The sequence below is a fragment of the Trichomycterus rosablanca genome, chromosome 9 (genome assembly GCF_030014385.1).
Source record: "Trichomycterus rosablanca isolate fTriRos1 chromosome 9, fTriRos1.hap1, whole genome shotgun sequence".
Lineage (NCBI taxonomy): Eukaryota > Metazoa > Chordata > Actinopteri > Siluriformes > Trichomycteridae > Trichomycterus > Trichomycterus rosablanca.
This window is the reverse complement of record NC_085996.1, coordinates 40784026-40801851: the sequence shown is the minus strand read 5'-3', so window position 1 is coordinate 40801851 and position 17826 is coordinate 40784026. Positions and strand designations below refer to the sequence as shown.

The 17826-nt window shown below is 38.4% G+C and overlaps 1 protein-coding gene across 1 annotated transcript in view; it reads right to left on the bottom strand.

The window, feature by feature from the left end:
* Positions 1-1183: 1183 nt before the first annotated feature.
* Positions 1184-17826, bottom strand: part of nt5dc1 (5'-nucleotidase domain containing 1) — a 34098-nt gene continuing 17455 nt past the window's right edge. The window contains exons 7-12 of the mRNA XM_063001499.1: positions 4882-5056; positions 4688-4785; positions 4375-4496; positions 3899-4081; positions 3415-3580; positions 1184-1472 (exon numbers count right to left, since the gene is read on the bottom strand). Coding sequence (XP_062857569.1) covers positions 1369-1472; positions 3415-3580; positions 3899-4081; positions 4375-4496; positions 4688-4785; positions 4882-5056 — 848 coding nt within the window. The 3' untranslated portion in view covers positions 1184-1368. The remainder of the gene's footprint in view (positions 1473-3414; positions 3581-3898; positions 4082-4374; positions 4497-4687; positions 4786-4881; positions 5057-17826) is intronic.

Genomic DNA, 17826 nt, shown 5'->3' with positions numbered 1-17826 from the left:
ACTACACTATACACACACACAACGTGCTACACACTACACACACATGCTACACACTACACTATACACACATGCTACACACTACACTGTACACACACACACACACACACACAACATGCTACACACTACACTATACACACACAACGTGCTACACACTACACTATACACACACACACCGTGCTACACACTACACTATACACACACACAACATGCTACACACTACACTATACACACACACAACATGCTACACACTACACTATACACACACACACTACACTATACACACACATGCTACACACTACACTATACACACACACACTACACTATACACACACATGCTACACACTACACTATACACACACACACTACATGCTACACACTACACTATACACACACATGCTACACACTACACTATACACACACACACTACATGCTACACACTACACTATACACACACATGCTACACACTACACTATACACACACATGCTACACACTACACTATACACACACACACTACATGCTACACACTACACTATACACACACATGCTACACACTACACTATACACACACACACTACACACTACACTATACACACACATGCTACACACTACACTATACACACATGCTACACACACACACTACATGCTACACACTACACTGTACACACACTACATGCTACACACTACACTATACACACACACAACGTGCTACACACTACACACACATGCTACACACTACACTATACACACATGCTACACACTACACTGTACACACACACACACACACACAACATGCTACACACTACACTATACACACACAACGTGCTACACACTACACTATACACACACACACCGTGCTACACACTACACTATACACACACACAACATGCTACACACTACACTATACACACACACAACATGCTACACACTACACTATACACACACACTACATGCTACACACTACACTATACACACACACACACTACATGCTACACACTACACTATACACACACACACACACTCTATACACACTGTACACACTCTTAAGCTAACAAAACAACACTGTAAAAACTTCGGTACACAAAATAGTGTTAAAACATTTTATTGTGTAAAACAAACAAATCTTATTACACAACTTTATAGAAATAAAAAAGAATATTAAAAACAATACAAAATTAAAATGATGTCATAAATTCCAAATAAGAATGATGAAGTAAAAGTGACTTTATTACTGAAAACATTCTGTGACTAAAAACTGAAAATCACGTCTGTTTAGTTAAAAGCAAAACATAAACATGTGTAATAATAATAATTATTATAATGTAATTAAATGTATTCAAAATGACACACAGATCAACCTACACACTTATTCAGGACTGCACCCCCCTGAGCAGTGAATGTGGGGGTGATGGGTAATAACCAGCAACACTGGAGTCCGCCGAGAAAGACGTAAACTTATAATCCAAAGGAAGTTCTACAGAGAACAAACAGGAAGTGTTAATACTGCACACAAGCTCATACTGACAGAGTAATGAACTCATGTGTGTGTGTGTGTGTGTACCTGTTATACACTCTATACTGGGTACAGCTATAGTGCAGTACTGGTGTGTGTGTGTGTGTGTGTACCTGTTATACACTCTATACTGGGTACAGCTATAGTGCAGTACTGGTGAGTGTGTGTGTGTGTGTGTACCTGTTATACACTCTATACTGGGTACAGCTATAGTGCAGTACTGGTGTGTGTGTGTGTGTGTGTACCTGTTATACTCTCTATACTGGGTACAGCTATAGTGCAGTACTGGTGTGTGTGTGTGTGTGTGTGTACCTGTTATACTCTCTATACTGGGTACAGCTATAGTGCAGTACTGGTGTGTGTGTGTGTGTGTGTGTACCTGTTATACACTCTATACTGGGTACAGCTATAGTGCAGTACTGGTGAGTGTGTGTGTGTGTGTGTGTGTGTGTGTGTGTGTGTGTGTACCTGTTATACTCTCTATACTGGGTACAGCTATAGTGCAGTACTGGTGTGTGTGTGTGTGTGTGTACCTGTTATACACTCTATACTGGGTACAGCTATAGTGCAGTACTGGTGTGTGTGTGTGTGTGTGTGTACCTGTTATACACTCTATACTGGGTACAGCTATAGTGCAGTACAGGTGAGTGTGTGTGTGTGTGTGTACCTGTTATACACTCTATACTGGGTACAGCTATAGTGCAGTACTGGTGAGTGTGTGTGTGTGTGTACCTGTTATACACTCTATACTGGGTACAGCTATAGTGCAGTACAGGTGAGTGTGTGTGTGTGTGTGTGTGTACCTGTTATACACTCTATACTGGGTACAGCTATAGTGCAGTACAGGTGAGTGTGTGTGTGTGTGTGTGTACCTGTTATACACTCTATACTGGGTACAGCTATAGTGCAGTACAGGTGAGTGTGTGTGTGTGTGTGTACCTGTTATACACTCTATACTGGGTACAGCTATAGTGCAGTACTGGTGAGTGTGTGTGTGTGTGTACCTGTTATACACTCTATACTGGGTACAGCTATAGTGCAGTACAGGTGAGTGTGTGTGTGTGTGTGTGTGTACCTGTTATACACTCTATACTGGGTACAGCTATAGTGCAGTACTGGTAAGTGTGTGTGTGTGTGTGTGTGTACCTGTTATACACTCTATACTGGGTACAGCTATAGTGCAGTACTGGTAAGTGTGTGTGTGTGTGTGTGTGTACCTGTTATACACTCTATACTGGGTACAGCTATAGTGCAGTACTGGTGAGTGTGTGTGTGTGTGTGTGTACCTGTTATACACTCTATACTGGGTACAGCTATAGTGCAGTACAGGTGAGTGTGTGTGTGTGTGTGTGTACCTGTTATACACTCTATACTGGGTACAGCTATAGTGCAGTACTGGTGAGTGTGTGTGTGTGTGTGTGTACCTGTTATACACTCTATACTGGGTACAGCTATAGTGCAGTACTGGTGAGTGTGTGTGTGTGTGTGTGTACCTGTTATACACTCTATACTGGGTACAGCTATAGTGCAGTACAGGTGAGTGTGTGTGTGTGTGTGTGTACCTGTTATACACTCTATACTGGGTACAGCTATAGTGCAGTACTGGTGAGTGTGTGTGTGTGTGTGTGTACCTGTTATACACTCTATACTGGGTACAGCTATAGTGCAGTACTGGTGAGTGTGTGTGTGTGTGTGTGTGTACCTGTTATACACTCTATACTGGGTACAGCTATAGTGCAGTACTGGTGAGTGTGAGTGTGTGTACCTGTTATACACTCTATACTGGGTACAGCTATAGTGCAGTACTGGTGTGTGTGTGTGTGTGTGTGTACCTGTTATACACTCTATACTGGGTACAGCTATAGTGCAGTACTGGTGAGTGTGAGTGTGTGTGTGTGTGTACCTGTTATACACTCTATACTGGGTACAGCTATAGTGCAGTACTGGTGAACAGAGTTGCAGGACCAGGTCAGTGTGGGTCGTTCCTCTCCCCTCTCGTCCCTCTGAACATCCAAAAAATATGAACCCCACTGCTGAGATACCGCTGAAGGGCTCCTGATACACCCTTCCTACACACACACACACACACACACACACCACACACACACACACACACACACACACAGGAGTGTTTAGTGTGAGATTAATTACACTGGTAATAATATTGAATAGAATGTTTATGTAGAACTCAGATCAGATCTTAATTCTATTCAGTTGTGCTGTAACAGAAACTTTAATGTTGATGTTTCTTGTTCCAGATGTTTGATGCAGACTGGAGGGGCGGAGCCAGCAGAAACTATGACATCATCATATTTCATTCTAATCGTTACTCTGTAGGTTAACTGGTTGTGATTTGGGACACAGCCCACAATATTTTTATTACTCACCTCACATTTGGCCTTTTTCTCTGCAGGGCTCTGATTGGTGTGTTGGTTGGAGGTTATGCTTTTGTCATTCTCGGTGGCCACGCCCTCTCCCTCCATCTCCTCCAATATCATCACCGTCTCCAACTTACCAAACTTACAAGCTGGAAAAATGTCTGAACGCATACTGTCCCCAAAATACACCATCTACACACACACACACACACACACACACACACACACAAATACACACACTTTTTACTGATTGTTATCTAGTTAACATAATTTAAATGCTAATTATTCAGTTTAATAAAAAAGTTTTTTATATAAATGTTGATTTTATATTTATTCAACAATAGTTCATTCATTTCAGTATTATTATTATAATGAGATTATTTAAATTTTATTAAATTTTTATAAAAATTTCAGTGTTATTAGAAAAAAACTTACAAAAGCCTCCACATCTCATTATTTATGTGCTGTTGATTAACCCTCGTTACCTTTGGCTCCTGTTTGTTAGTGAGAGATCTGATGAGCTGCCGCAGATGAATCCAGTTACCCTGAGAGAACCAACCAGGTTTCTCTAAACACACCAAACCCTCAGAGCTCTCCACATCACCCACTGTGTTCCCACCACACAGACCAACACACAGGGAGAGAGAGTCAGAGTCAGCAAATAGTATTATAATAATCATCCTTAAATGAACCATCTTTTTATGCTGGCCAAAAATACTGTGTTTATTGGTGTTAAGGTGTGTGTTTATGTTACAGTGTGTATTAAAGTGTGTATCAGTGTTACAGTGTGTGTCTCACTCAGGGTTTTGAAGAGCCTCTGCTGGGGTTTTAGAGAGAAGAATCCTGGCTTTAGTGCATTAGTAACTATCACATCAAATAGATCCTTATAATCCTTCCTACACACACACACACACACACACACACATTCATGCATGTGGACACAGTATATTTCAGGGTGTTAGGTGTTTTTAATGATTTATAGGTTTACTCACCCCAGTACGAACTCACACACCAGGCTGCAGTAGTCTGAATGAGAGCTGGTGATCAGAAGCAGGATTTTATTGTTTTCTTTGAGAGTTTTTAACCAGCGCCGCACTGCTTCAGGACAAATCTGCAGGTACCGTCCAGGGTCCCGCTTTACATTGGGAAAGTACCACCCTCTGCCCTCTACACACACACACACACGCACACACACACACACACATATTCAATCACACTAAAATGACCACTTTTACAGATCAACTGTTTGCACACATGATCTTCAGACCTGAAGTTACTGAGCCTTCAAGTGACATCCTGATGGAAATCTATTGTCCAGGATAGGCTAAGTACCCACTGCATCCCTGACCAAAATAAAGAAAACTGTCGGTCAGTGATAAAGAAAAAGATTCATTATTAAGTGAATAAATAATGTTTTGTGGTGTAAACGAGACTCAGCAAAGCGTTTAATGGATTCTGATAGTGTGGCGCCCTCGTGTGGTAGTAATAGAGAACTGCACACAAAGGCTCAGTTTCCCGAGCTGAAACTTGTAATCACACCAATATAACTTACTGATTTGTGCTGGTTTAACATGTTCTTCTTGTGTCATAGTGGGTTTCCTCCCAGCACCCCAAAAACATGCAGAGGGTGGATTGGCTGCACTAGATCGGCCCAGTGTGTAAGAGGGTAAGTGACCACGGCTTCTCACTGATAAAGTGGCGCCCTCTGTCTGTAGTGTGTTTGATTAATTTCAAGCGGCAATGAATAAATGCAGGGTGCATTAAAGGGTGGGGGGTGTTTGAGGACCTGTGACTGACAGAGGGCGCCTGAGTAACTGACATTAATTCTCTAATGAATAAATGCAGAAATCTAACCAGAGTTCTCCTTTAGCACCATACGAGGGCGCCATATTCCACCTATACATTTTATTTCATCACAAACTCCGATTCAGTACAAATAGTTTCCTTTCAATCCGAGTGGGTGGGTGAGTTAGTAATAAACAGTATTAACCCCACTAATTTATGTCTTTATGTGCCCCCACCCAATACCCATTATTTATATTGAATTTCTTTGCATGAATAAAACACAATTTATTTTTTGTAAAGACTTCTGAGGAGATTCAGAATGAAGAAGTGAAAGAAGCTACCAGCCAGATCATGACCCAGTTTAACCACAGTTAAAATCTGGTCAAGGGGATCTTTTTAGAAGTCTCGTTATATCTAGTGTAAAGCTAACACTGAATTCCACCATAAGAACATCATACAAACAGTGAAACATGGTGGTGGTAGTGTGATGGTCTGAGGCTGCTCTGTTTCCATCAAAAACAAGAATGTCCACCTGTCAGTTCATGACCTAAAGCTCAACCGCAGGTGGATTCTGCAGCAGTTGGGTGAACACTTAAATGTGACAAATGAGCAAAAGTAGAGGAAATTAAGTGAGTGAATATGTTTTTACGTGAACCTGGCCCCCCATAATGTCCAACACTTTACCATATACCTGTACCTATTACAAGTCTTTAATGAAAAAGTAAAACTCTAAATGAAATGTATTTAAATCATTTTAGTGTGGTGGTGTGATCAGCAGGGGGCGCTGCAGTGACCCCTCCACAGAAGCAGGTTATGGTGATGTTATCTCAGCTGGCTCTGAAAGTGCTGATCAGACTAACGCAGAATTTAGCAGCGATGATGATGATGATGATGATGATGATTAAAGTGGAGTTTGGAATATTTCGTTTGTTAAAGGTGATTTAAAAGATTTAGTTGAATGAGGTGAAATGTGCAGACTGGAATTTTCACTCATAAACTCGACCTGAACCACGACAGCTTAAAATAATCACAAGTACCACAGTAGCACATTCAACCTTACAGTAACATTATATTAACCTAACAGTAATGTTCTATTAACCTAACAGTAACATTATATTAACCTAACAGTAATGTTCTATTAACCTAACAGTAATGTTCTATTAACCTAACAGTAACATTATATTAACCTAACAGTAATGTTCTATTAACCTAGCAGTAACATTATATTAACCTAACAGTAATGTTATATTTACCTAACAGTAATGTTATATTAACCTAACAGTAATGTTATATTAACCTAACAGTAACATACTAACCTAAAAGTAACATTATATTAACCTAACAGTAATGTTATATTAACCTAACAGTAATGTTATGTTAACCTAACAGTAATGTTCTATTAACCTAACAGTAACATTATATTAACCTAACAGTAACATATTAACCTAACAGTAATGTTCTATTAACCTAACAGTAACATTATATTAACCTAACAGTACCATATTAACCTAACAGTAATGTTCTATTAACCTAACAGTAACATTATATTAACCTAACAGTAACATATTAACCTAACAGTAATGTTCTATTAACCTAACAGTAATGTTCTATTAACCTAACAGTAATGTTCTATTAACCTAACAGTAACATTATATTACCCTAACAGTAACATATTAACCTAACAGTAATGTTCTATTAACCTAACAGTAACATTATATTACCCTAACAGTAACATATTAACCTAACAGTAATGTTATATTAACCTAACAGTAACATTATATTACCCTAACAGTAACATATTAACCTAACAGTAATGTTATATTAACCTAACAGTAACATATTAACCTAACAGTAACATATTAACCTAACAGTAACATATTAACCTAACAGTAATGTTCTATTAACCTAACAGTAACATTATATTAACCTAACAGTAACATATTAACCTAACAGTAATGTTCTATTAACCTAACAGTAACGTTATATTAACCTAACAGTAATGTTCTATTAACCTAACAGTAACATATTAACCTAACAGTAATGTTATATTAACCTAACAGTATTGTTATATTAACCTAACAGAAACATTATATTAACCTAACAGTAACATTATATTAACCTAACAGTAACATTATATTTACCTAACAGTGATGTTATATTAACCTAACAGTAATGTTATATTAACCTAACAGTAATGTTATATTAACCTAACAGTAACATTATATTAATCTAACAGTAACATACTAACCTAACAGTAACATTATATTAACCTAACAGTAATGTTATATTAACCTAACAGTAATGTTATATTAACCTAACAGTAACATACTAACCTAACAGTAACATTATATTAACCTAACAGTAATGTTATATTAACCTAACAGTAATGTTATATTAACCTAACAGTAACATACTAACCTAACAGTAACATTATATTAACCTAACAGTAATGTTATATTAACCTAACAGTAACATTATATTAACCTAACAGTAACATACTAACCTAACAGTAACATTATATTAACCTAACAGTAATGTTATATTAACCTAACAGTAACATTATATTAACCTAACAGTAACATACTAACCTTACAGTAACATTATATTAACCTAACAGTAATGTTATATTTACCTAACAGTAATGTTATATTAACCTAACAGTAACATACTAACCTAACAGTAACATTATATTAACCTAACAGTAACATCATATTAACCTCACAGTAACATTATATTAACCTCACAGTAACATTATATTAACCTAACAGTAACATTATATTAACCTCACAGTAACATTATATTAACCTCACAGTAACATTATATTAACCTCACAGTAACATTATATTAACCTCACAGTAACATTATATTAACCTAACCTAACAGTAACATTATATTAACCTCACAGTAACATTATATTAACCTCACAGTAACATTATATTAACCTAACAGTAACATTATATTAACCTAACCTAACAGTAACATTATATTAACCTCACAGTAACATTATATTAACCTCACCTAACAGTAACATTATATTAACCTCACAGTAACATTATATTAACCTAACAGTAACATTATATTAACCTAACCTAACAGTAACATTATATTAACCTCACAGTAACATTATATTAACCTCACAGTAACATTATATTAACCTCACAGTAACATTATATTAACCTAACAGTAACATTATATTAACCTAACCTAACAGTAACATTATATTAACCTCACAGTAACATTATATTAACCTCACAGTAACATTATATTAACCTAACCTAACAGTAACATTATATTAACCTCACAGTAACATTATATTAACCTAACAGTAACATTATATTAACCTAACCTAACAGTAACATTATATTAACCTCACAGTAACATTATATTAACCTCACAGTAACATTATATTAACCTCACAGTAACATTATATTAACCTAACCTAACAGTAACATTATATTAACCTCACAGTAACATTATATTAACCTCACAGTAACATTATATTAACCTAACCTAACAGTAACATTATATTAACCTCACAGTAACATTATATTAACCTAACAGTAACATTATATTAACCTAACCTAACAGTAACATTATATTAACCTCACAGTAACATTATATTAACCTCACAGTAACATTATATTAACCTCACAGTAACATTATATTAACCTCACAGTAACATTATATTAACCTAACAGTAACATTATATTAACCTAACCTAACAGTAACATTATATTAACCTCACAGTAACATTATATTAACCTCACAGTAACATTACACTGTGTGCACAATTATTAGGCAAGTTGTATTTTTGAGGATGAATTTTATTATTGAATAATTTTATTATTGTTCTCGGTCAATCCAAAATGTTAATAAACCTCAAACCTGAATATTTAAGAAAGTAAAAGTGATGTTTTGGCTTTCTTAGAAGAATATCTATGTGTGCAGAATTATGATGCAGCTAAATGAAAATATCCCCATCTCACTTTTTTATTTTTATCTGTTAAAGTGAGAATAATAAACAAACAACTCAAAATTTACAAATAAACATTTCTGACATTTCAAAAAAAAAAAATTTGTGACCAATATAGCCACCCTTCTTTTCAATAACAGCCATAAGCCTTCCATTCTGTCAGTTTCTTGATCTGTTGACTATCAACTTTTTGTGCAGCAGAAACCACATCCTCCCAGACACTGTTCAGAGAGGTGTTCTGTCTTCCTTCGCCGTAAATCTCCTATTAAGAAAGTTAAGTTCTCAATAGTGTTTAGGTCAGGTGAGGAGGGGGGCCGTATCATTATTCTTTCATCTTTTAGGCCATTGCTGGCTAGCCACGCAGTGGAGTACTTCGATGCATGTGATGGAGCATTGTCCTGCATATAAATCATGGTCCTTCTAAAAAATGCAGACTTTTTCCTGTACCACTGCTTGATGAAAGTGTCTTCTACAAACTGGCAGTAGGTTTGGGAGTTGATTTTGAGTCCATTTTCAACATGAAAAGGTCCAACAAGCTCATCTTTAATAATACCAGTCCACAGGAGTACCCACCTCCACCTTGCTGGCGTCTGAGTCGAAGAGGAGCTCTGTGCCCGATACTGATCCAGCCACGGGCCCATCCATCTGGTCCGTCAAGAGTCACTCTCATCTCATCAGTTCATAAAACCTTTGAAAGATCTGTCTTCAGATATTTCTTGGCCCAGTCTTGACGTTTTAACTTGTGTGTCCTGTTCAGTAGTGTTTGGGTTTCAGCCTTCCTTACTTCGGCCATGAGAATTGAACACCTTGTACCTCTGGGCACTCCAGGTAGGTTGCAGTTCTGGAATATGACAGCACTGGAGGACAATGGTTCCTGGTAGCTTCATGTTTGATTCTTCTCAAATCTTTGGCAGTTAATTTGCGTTTTCTTTTCTCAACCCATTTCTTGGGACCCTGTTGACTATTTGCAACAAAACGCTTAATGGTTCTGTGATCACGCCCCAATATCTTAGCAATTCCAAGACTGCTGCATCCCTCTGAAAGAATTTTTACAATTTTTGACTTTTCAGAGTCAGTTAAATCTTTCTTTAGGCCCATTTTGCCTGAGGAAAAGAAGCTGCCTAATAATTATGCACACCTTGATATAGGGTGTTGATTTCCTTAGGCCACACCCTCCCTCATTACACAAATACACATCACCTGATAAGCTTAAATCCAATAAGCATTCAAGTGTATATAGCTTGGAGCTGGAAAATATGCATATAAATGATATGGTCAAACTATGTAACTATGTTGCCTAATAATTGTGCACACAGTGTATATTAACCTAACAGTAATGTTCCCCTAACCTAACAGTAACGTTATATTAACCTAACAGTAACGTTATATTAACCTAATGGATCACTGCTTTCTGTGAGAGCCCAGTTTCTTTGTCAGTTAAACAGAATCCGACTCTACAGGTCACTCAGTTGGTCAGTTAGTAGGTTAGTTACTTGTCCGGCTGGATACTTCATCAGTTTGTTTACTCTCCCACTGTTTGATGTTTCTCAGTTTTATTTTTGTCAGATTTTAACACTCACACCACAGACCAATGCTATGCAGATAAACATGGTTTGCTGTTTTAAGCTTAGACGCGTTTAAATCAGTAACTGTGACCCTCACATAAAACACACACACACACACACACACACACACACACACACACACACACAGGTTATTACAAAGTCACACAGTTGAATGGGTTGTGTGATATGATGTGTTTCTGCAGGATCGACTCTACAGGCACAAACTCATGACAAAACTCTACATGTGCAAACGTGTCAAATAAATTCTGTAATCAAAACTGTTCATCTACAAATATAAATAAAACATTTATAATACGTTTATAAAACTACATCTCATATCAACTACCGCAGTCACATGATTTATAACAGCTTACTGTGTGCATTCAACATGCAGCTGAAACTGCAGCTCATAAATCACAAACTGTAACTCACACGGGCGTACATCAGGGCTTTGGTGTTTTATGTATGTTTTAATGGTTGCATGAGCTTGGGGTGTGAGTGTGTGTATGTGTTTGTGTGTGTATGTGTGTGTGTGTATCCATGATAACAGTGTGTGTTTAAAACACTGTATTTATACATTTGTTTATATGAGAGTTTAACTACAGACGTGTCATCACCTCCTATATATGAACTTTTATAAGCTGTGTGGAAAATACAGTAACGACACACACACACACACACACACCCCAACCCTGGCAATCAACTAACACACACACACGCAAACCCCGCCACACACTAACACACACACAACATACACAAAACAGACACAGCACACACACACCAACCCAGACACACTTATACTCACACTAAAACACACACACACACACACACACACCCTGGCAACAAACTAACACACAAACACACACACACATGCACATACTCACACTTACACACACAGTCACAAACATTTGTTTGCAGTGGATTTTATGCACCTGTTATAAAGGATGTGACTGAATTAACAGAATGCAGCAGGTAGAGAGGGTGTCCACATATTTTTGGCCCTGTAGTGTGTGTGTTTATCCTCTCAGTTAGGATCATGCTAAATGAGCTGAGGCGGTAAATCCAGGAGAAGATTCAGATGTAATTATAATCTTTTTGTAGATGAGAGGTCTTTGTGGAGTCGTGCAGTACAAACAGGGGAGAGAAGATCTGTGTGATTGAGTAAGAACTGAAGCGTAGAGTCTCAGGCTTCAGACTAAAAGTGGCTCCTAATTGGTGCATTTAGTGGGTGCGACAGTTTAAAGATGTTTGCTGTGTGATTAGAACTAAACTCAGATCAAACAGAACAGATTTAACACCTGAATCACCACAAAATCCAAACCTGACGAGCAGAAGAACCTGAAGAACCTCTCAGACCTCGAGGGTTCAGACCTGCTAATACAACTGAGATTTATAAATATGAAGCTAAATAAAACGGGTCAGGGCTCAACCCCAGGACTGTAGAGCTGTGTATCACTGCTTTATTATTATAATGTTATGGGGTAGGTAGAGTGGATGTTACACAGCACTAGGGTCCTAAAGACCTGGGTTTGAAACTTGCCCTCAGCCACTTACTGGGAAACATTTGGCATGTTCTCCCAAAGTTCATTTGTTTATTGTCAGGTTCTCTGGGTTCCTTTTACCTTCTAAAACATGCAAAATGTGTTTCAGCTTCAGATTTATCTCCAGATATGAGAAAATTATGGCCAAAAGTATGTGGACACCTGACCTTTAATATGAACTTGGATCACATCCCACCTCAAACTTAACTCAAGAAGGAATTTGTTTTTATTTAGACAAAGAATTTCTGAGGTCAAACACTAGTGGTGGACAAGAAGGACCGTTGTGCAGTTGATGTTCCAATTCATCCCAAATGTGTTCGTTGGCATTGAGGTCAGGGCTCTGTGAAGGTGATTGAAGTTTCTCCACACATGATCTTTGTCACCCTCACATTGTGCACAGGCACACAGTAATGCTGAAGCAGGAAAAGGATTCTGTACATATATAAACAGACAGAGTGGGATGATATGAGACAGTAGTAGCCTAGTGGGTAGAGCTGTGGGTTACCAACTAGAGGGCTTGGGTTTGAATCCCGACTCTGCAATGCAGCCACCGTTGGGCCCTTGAGCGAGGCCCTACAGTGACCCTGACCCTGTGCTCTGAGCCCAGCTTCCTAACAAGCTGTGGTACACAGAAAAATTATCTCATTGTACTGCACACGTGCAGATGAATTTATGATAAATAACTTTAATCTGCTCTAAATTATCTTTACATTTACAACCAAAAAATCAGAAAGAGTTAGGACAGTATGGAAAATGCATATTTTTTAAGTAAAAGTAAACTCAAGAAACACTGCAGGGTTTCTACTAGCATGTTTCATACTGTCCCAACTCTTTCTGATTTGAGGTTGTAGATTTTGATGTCATGAACAGTAAATGTATTGATGGGCTGAAGTAAACACCTTCTGTACACATATACATTACTTATACTTATTTACCCTCAATCTGAATTCTGAGTATTGTATCACGGTGCATTGTGGGTATCCAGTTGCTACAGTGGTGCATTATGGGACTGTAAGACTACCCTGCATGCACTTCTGCGTGATGTTTTGAGCACATGCTGGAGCTCCTGAAATAGTGCAGGACGTCCTGAATGGGATGTGGTGTAATTTCAGACATGCTGAGGTGCACCTCATGTTAAAAAGGAAGCGCTCTGGTGGGTGTGTTGGTAAAAAATCCCCTCAGAGTCGGGATGAAATCATAACGATATAATGATATAAAGTTATGATAATTAAAGTGGAAGATTCACCACCAGTCATTATAATGAGGGTCTGAAGCTCACACTGATTACACGCCAGAGAAAATAGAGCTGAGATCAGAGTATTTAAAGAACTAATGTTCAATTCTACACTGCTGTGCGTGACAGAACTAAATTCAACCTTATTTACACATTATAGTTTCATTCTATATAAATATCAGATCACAATCAGCCAGCCTTTAATCTCTCAAATACAGAAGAGCAGCAGTTCCCTCTGTTTGGTTCTAATCTCAGGATTATAGGATCTGTGTCTCTGAGGAGGAAACGGGCGACACCTACTCTAAATACACTCTGTTCTTACAGGAATTTATTTGTACAGAAGATTTTAGAAGCTGAAGTTACTCAAAACTGCAGCAGATCCCGTTTCTAAATCTATCTTTCACTTTTTATAATCTGTACTAACCCTAACCCTACATTACAGACTTTTACACTGAAGTGCCTGTGGTTCAGTTTAATGAGTGCAGTCAAACTATTTATACGGACACAGAGAAGTCAGCAGCTACAGTTAATTATACTCAGTAATGAGTAATCAGGAGAACATTGTACAAAGTAAAAATAAAGTATAGAACTCTCTACAGAGTCACTTTCATCATGTTACTGTCTGTATATTTTTTAAACCAGCAGATTCTCCAAAAATCCACAAAAACGTAATAAAGGAAAAAATTAATAAAATAAAACATGAGTTTTATTATTCAGTCACATAAAAGTTATTACAATTCCGGCGCCCAGGTGGAGCAGCGGGATATTCTAAACTCGACGTTGCCACCGGTCGGCTGGGCGCCATCTAGCGGGCATAACTGGCAGTGTCTGCAGGGCGGGATGACTGGAATATGTGGCCGGGGTCTTCAAACACTGTGTAAGGACCCTGATTGGCAGATAGAGAGGCGCCTGTGCAGAATGCATGGGTGAAAAAAGGGTTTCGCTAAGGGCAATATACCCAACTGCCAAAGGGCGGCACGGTGGCTAAGTGGGTAGCACTGTCGCCTCACAGCGAAAAGGTCCTGGGTTCGATCCCCGGGTGGGGTGGTCCAGGTCCTTTCTGTGCGGAGTTTGCATGTTCTCCCCGTGTCTGCGTGGGTTTCCTCCGGGTGCTCCGGTTTCCTCCCACAGTCCAAAGACATGCCACTAGGCTAATTGGAGACACTGAATTGTCCCATAGTTACCTAGCCGCTGGGATGCACTGACCAGTGCATTGTAGTGCCAGTCCCAGGCCTGGATAAATAGGGAGGGTTGTGTCAGGAAGGGCATCCGGCGTAAAAACTGTGCCAAATCCCGCCGGCGACCCCTAAAGGGAAGAAGCCGGAAATGCCGACCCCGTAACCGAAAAACGGGACAAAAAGGCTGAGGAACAAGAAGAATATACCCAACTGCCAAATATCGGGGATCCCCCAGCAGCGGAAGACAAACTGACTATTGGGAGAAAATGCAGAAATAAAATAGAAAAAAACAAAACAATTATTTTATTTCACAGTTATTACAATTTCAAGTGTATGCATATTTTGATTATGCATTTTCTCCCTTGCAATGCAGGGGATGCAGTGCAGCTCAGTGTTGTGTACGGAGAGACACACCCTGACAGCACTCTTTTCTCATCTCTGTGCAGGCACCATCAATCAGCCAGCAGAGGTCGTAATTGAATTAGTTATGAGAGAGAGACCACATCCGGCTTAGTCCCGCCCATATCTGAACAACAGGCCAATCGTTGTTCATGTGGCTGCTCAGCCTTAGCCGGCAGGCAGAGCTGAGACTCGATACGATGTATTTGAGATCCCAGCTCTGGTTCCAGCGTGTGTTTTTACCGCTGCGCCACCTGAGCGGCCCAGAGTGTACGCAAACTTTTGACTACAACTGAATTTCAGTAAAATATTTAATAAAAGCTTCTGATCTTTTTATGCAACATAAAGAGTTTGACGTGGGTTTGTGTTGGACTGTTAGTGCAGATACTGTAATATAAATAATTTATTAATCCTGAAGGAAATTAAGATATTACTCTTATATTTTTGGTTCATTGCCTCGACCAGTCTCCATCATTCCACCAAATAACAGATCTAAAAGCTTCAGCTCAGTCGCTTTAACATTAATCAACATCTTTAATTTAAATAATATACGTGTAATATTATCTGCACTAACAGTCCAACACAAACCCACATTAAACTCTTTATGTTAAATAAAAAGAACAGAAGCTTTTATTGAATGTTCGTATTAAATTGAATGTCGTAGTTAAAAGTTACATGTGAGATTTAAATGCATGATTATAAATAATAAAATCCAGACCGGCGTCTCCTGTTATATTCTCTCTCTCTCTCTCTCTCTCTCTCTCACTCTATAAAAGTAGTTTAATCTAAAATAATTACCCAGTGATGTTTTTGAGGAGGTAGCTGCTGAGTGCAGGATTGTGGGTAATATATAAGTAGGGATGGTATATTTTGGGCTGTAAGGTGTACACATGCACCCACACCCAGAGTTTATAGCTGTGCCGCTTTATTAAAGAACTAAATCTGTACAAACCAAAGCCACATTAGCTCCTCCGCTAACTACACACTCTCCATCAACCTACAATTATTCTAGCCATTCAGCCTGAACCAGCCTGTGTGTGTGTGTGTGTGTGTGTGTGTGTGTGTGTGGAAATGACACACTCACATGTTGAGTTCATGACCAGCACTTATAAACACTTCAGGAAAAAGGAAATAAATAAACGTCTGAATCAGCAGCAAAGTTCAACTCTACAAAACTTCAAAGCACCAAAAACTGTGTGTGTGTGTGTGTGTGTGTGTGTGTGTGTGTGTGAGTGATAGACTGATGGAGTGATAGTGATGTCCTGTTGAGATGAGTGAGCGGGTGACTGATCGCTGTTTGCACTGTCTTCATTTTTATTTAATTTTATCTGTAACTATTTTGGATTTATTGTTCTGCAGCGATACCCTGTAACTCAACGTCCCCTAAACTCTAAATCTTTGAAACTCGACGCCCTTCATGGAGAAATTTGTTCCCTTAAACTGGACGTGTGTGCGACTGTCGCTTTGTTCGGCGAATGTGAATGCGCCGGTGCTGAAGGGAATACGGTATTCCAACATCAATCATGTAGAAGTAAAACTAAAGTGCAGCTTTTATTGTATTGTTATTGATGTGTAACTGTTAGTAATTGTATTTCAGTGTGTTTATATTATATTTGTGTTATTTTCAGTGTTTAAGTGTCAAAAACAACCTCATTATTTTACATGAGACTAAAATATCTGCAGCTCCACGGGACCATGGACGCATTAACAGGTTCTCCAAACATCCTTATGGGAAAAATACCTCGAAACTCAACGTCTTTAAAACTCGACATCAGTTGGTTCTGGGAGTGGCGTCGAGTTTAAAAGACGGTGAGTGAGTGAGGGAGGCAGGGAGGGAGTGAGGGAGGGAGGGTTTGGAACAGAACCGCTGATTTAAGTTTAATTTGCTTATGAACCAAAACTGTAATTAAAGCAAAAACAGAAAATAAAAGTGAGAAACGTCACGTCTGAGACTCCAAGTACACCAAACCATTCATTACCACACACACACACACTCACATACACACTCACATACACTTACACACACTCACACCAACATACACACACACACATTGTGCAATAAATGAAAGTGCAATAATCATTATGTGTAATAACCACTATGTGCAACTTTTTCAGCATGTAAATATTATTATATGTAACGATGTACCTGTTTCAGTCCTACATATTTATACATGTTTATTACTATTTTATATATGTATATATTTTATACACGTAATTACTTTCTTCTATATGCACCTTGGTGTACAATAAAATAATAAAAAA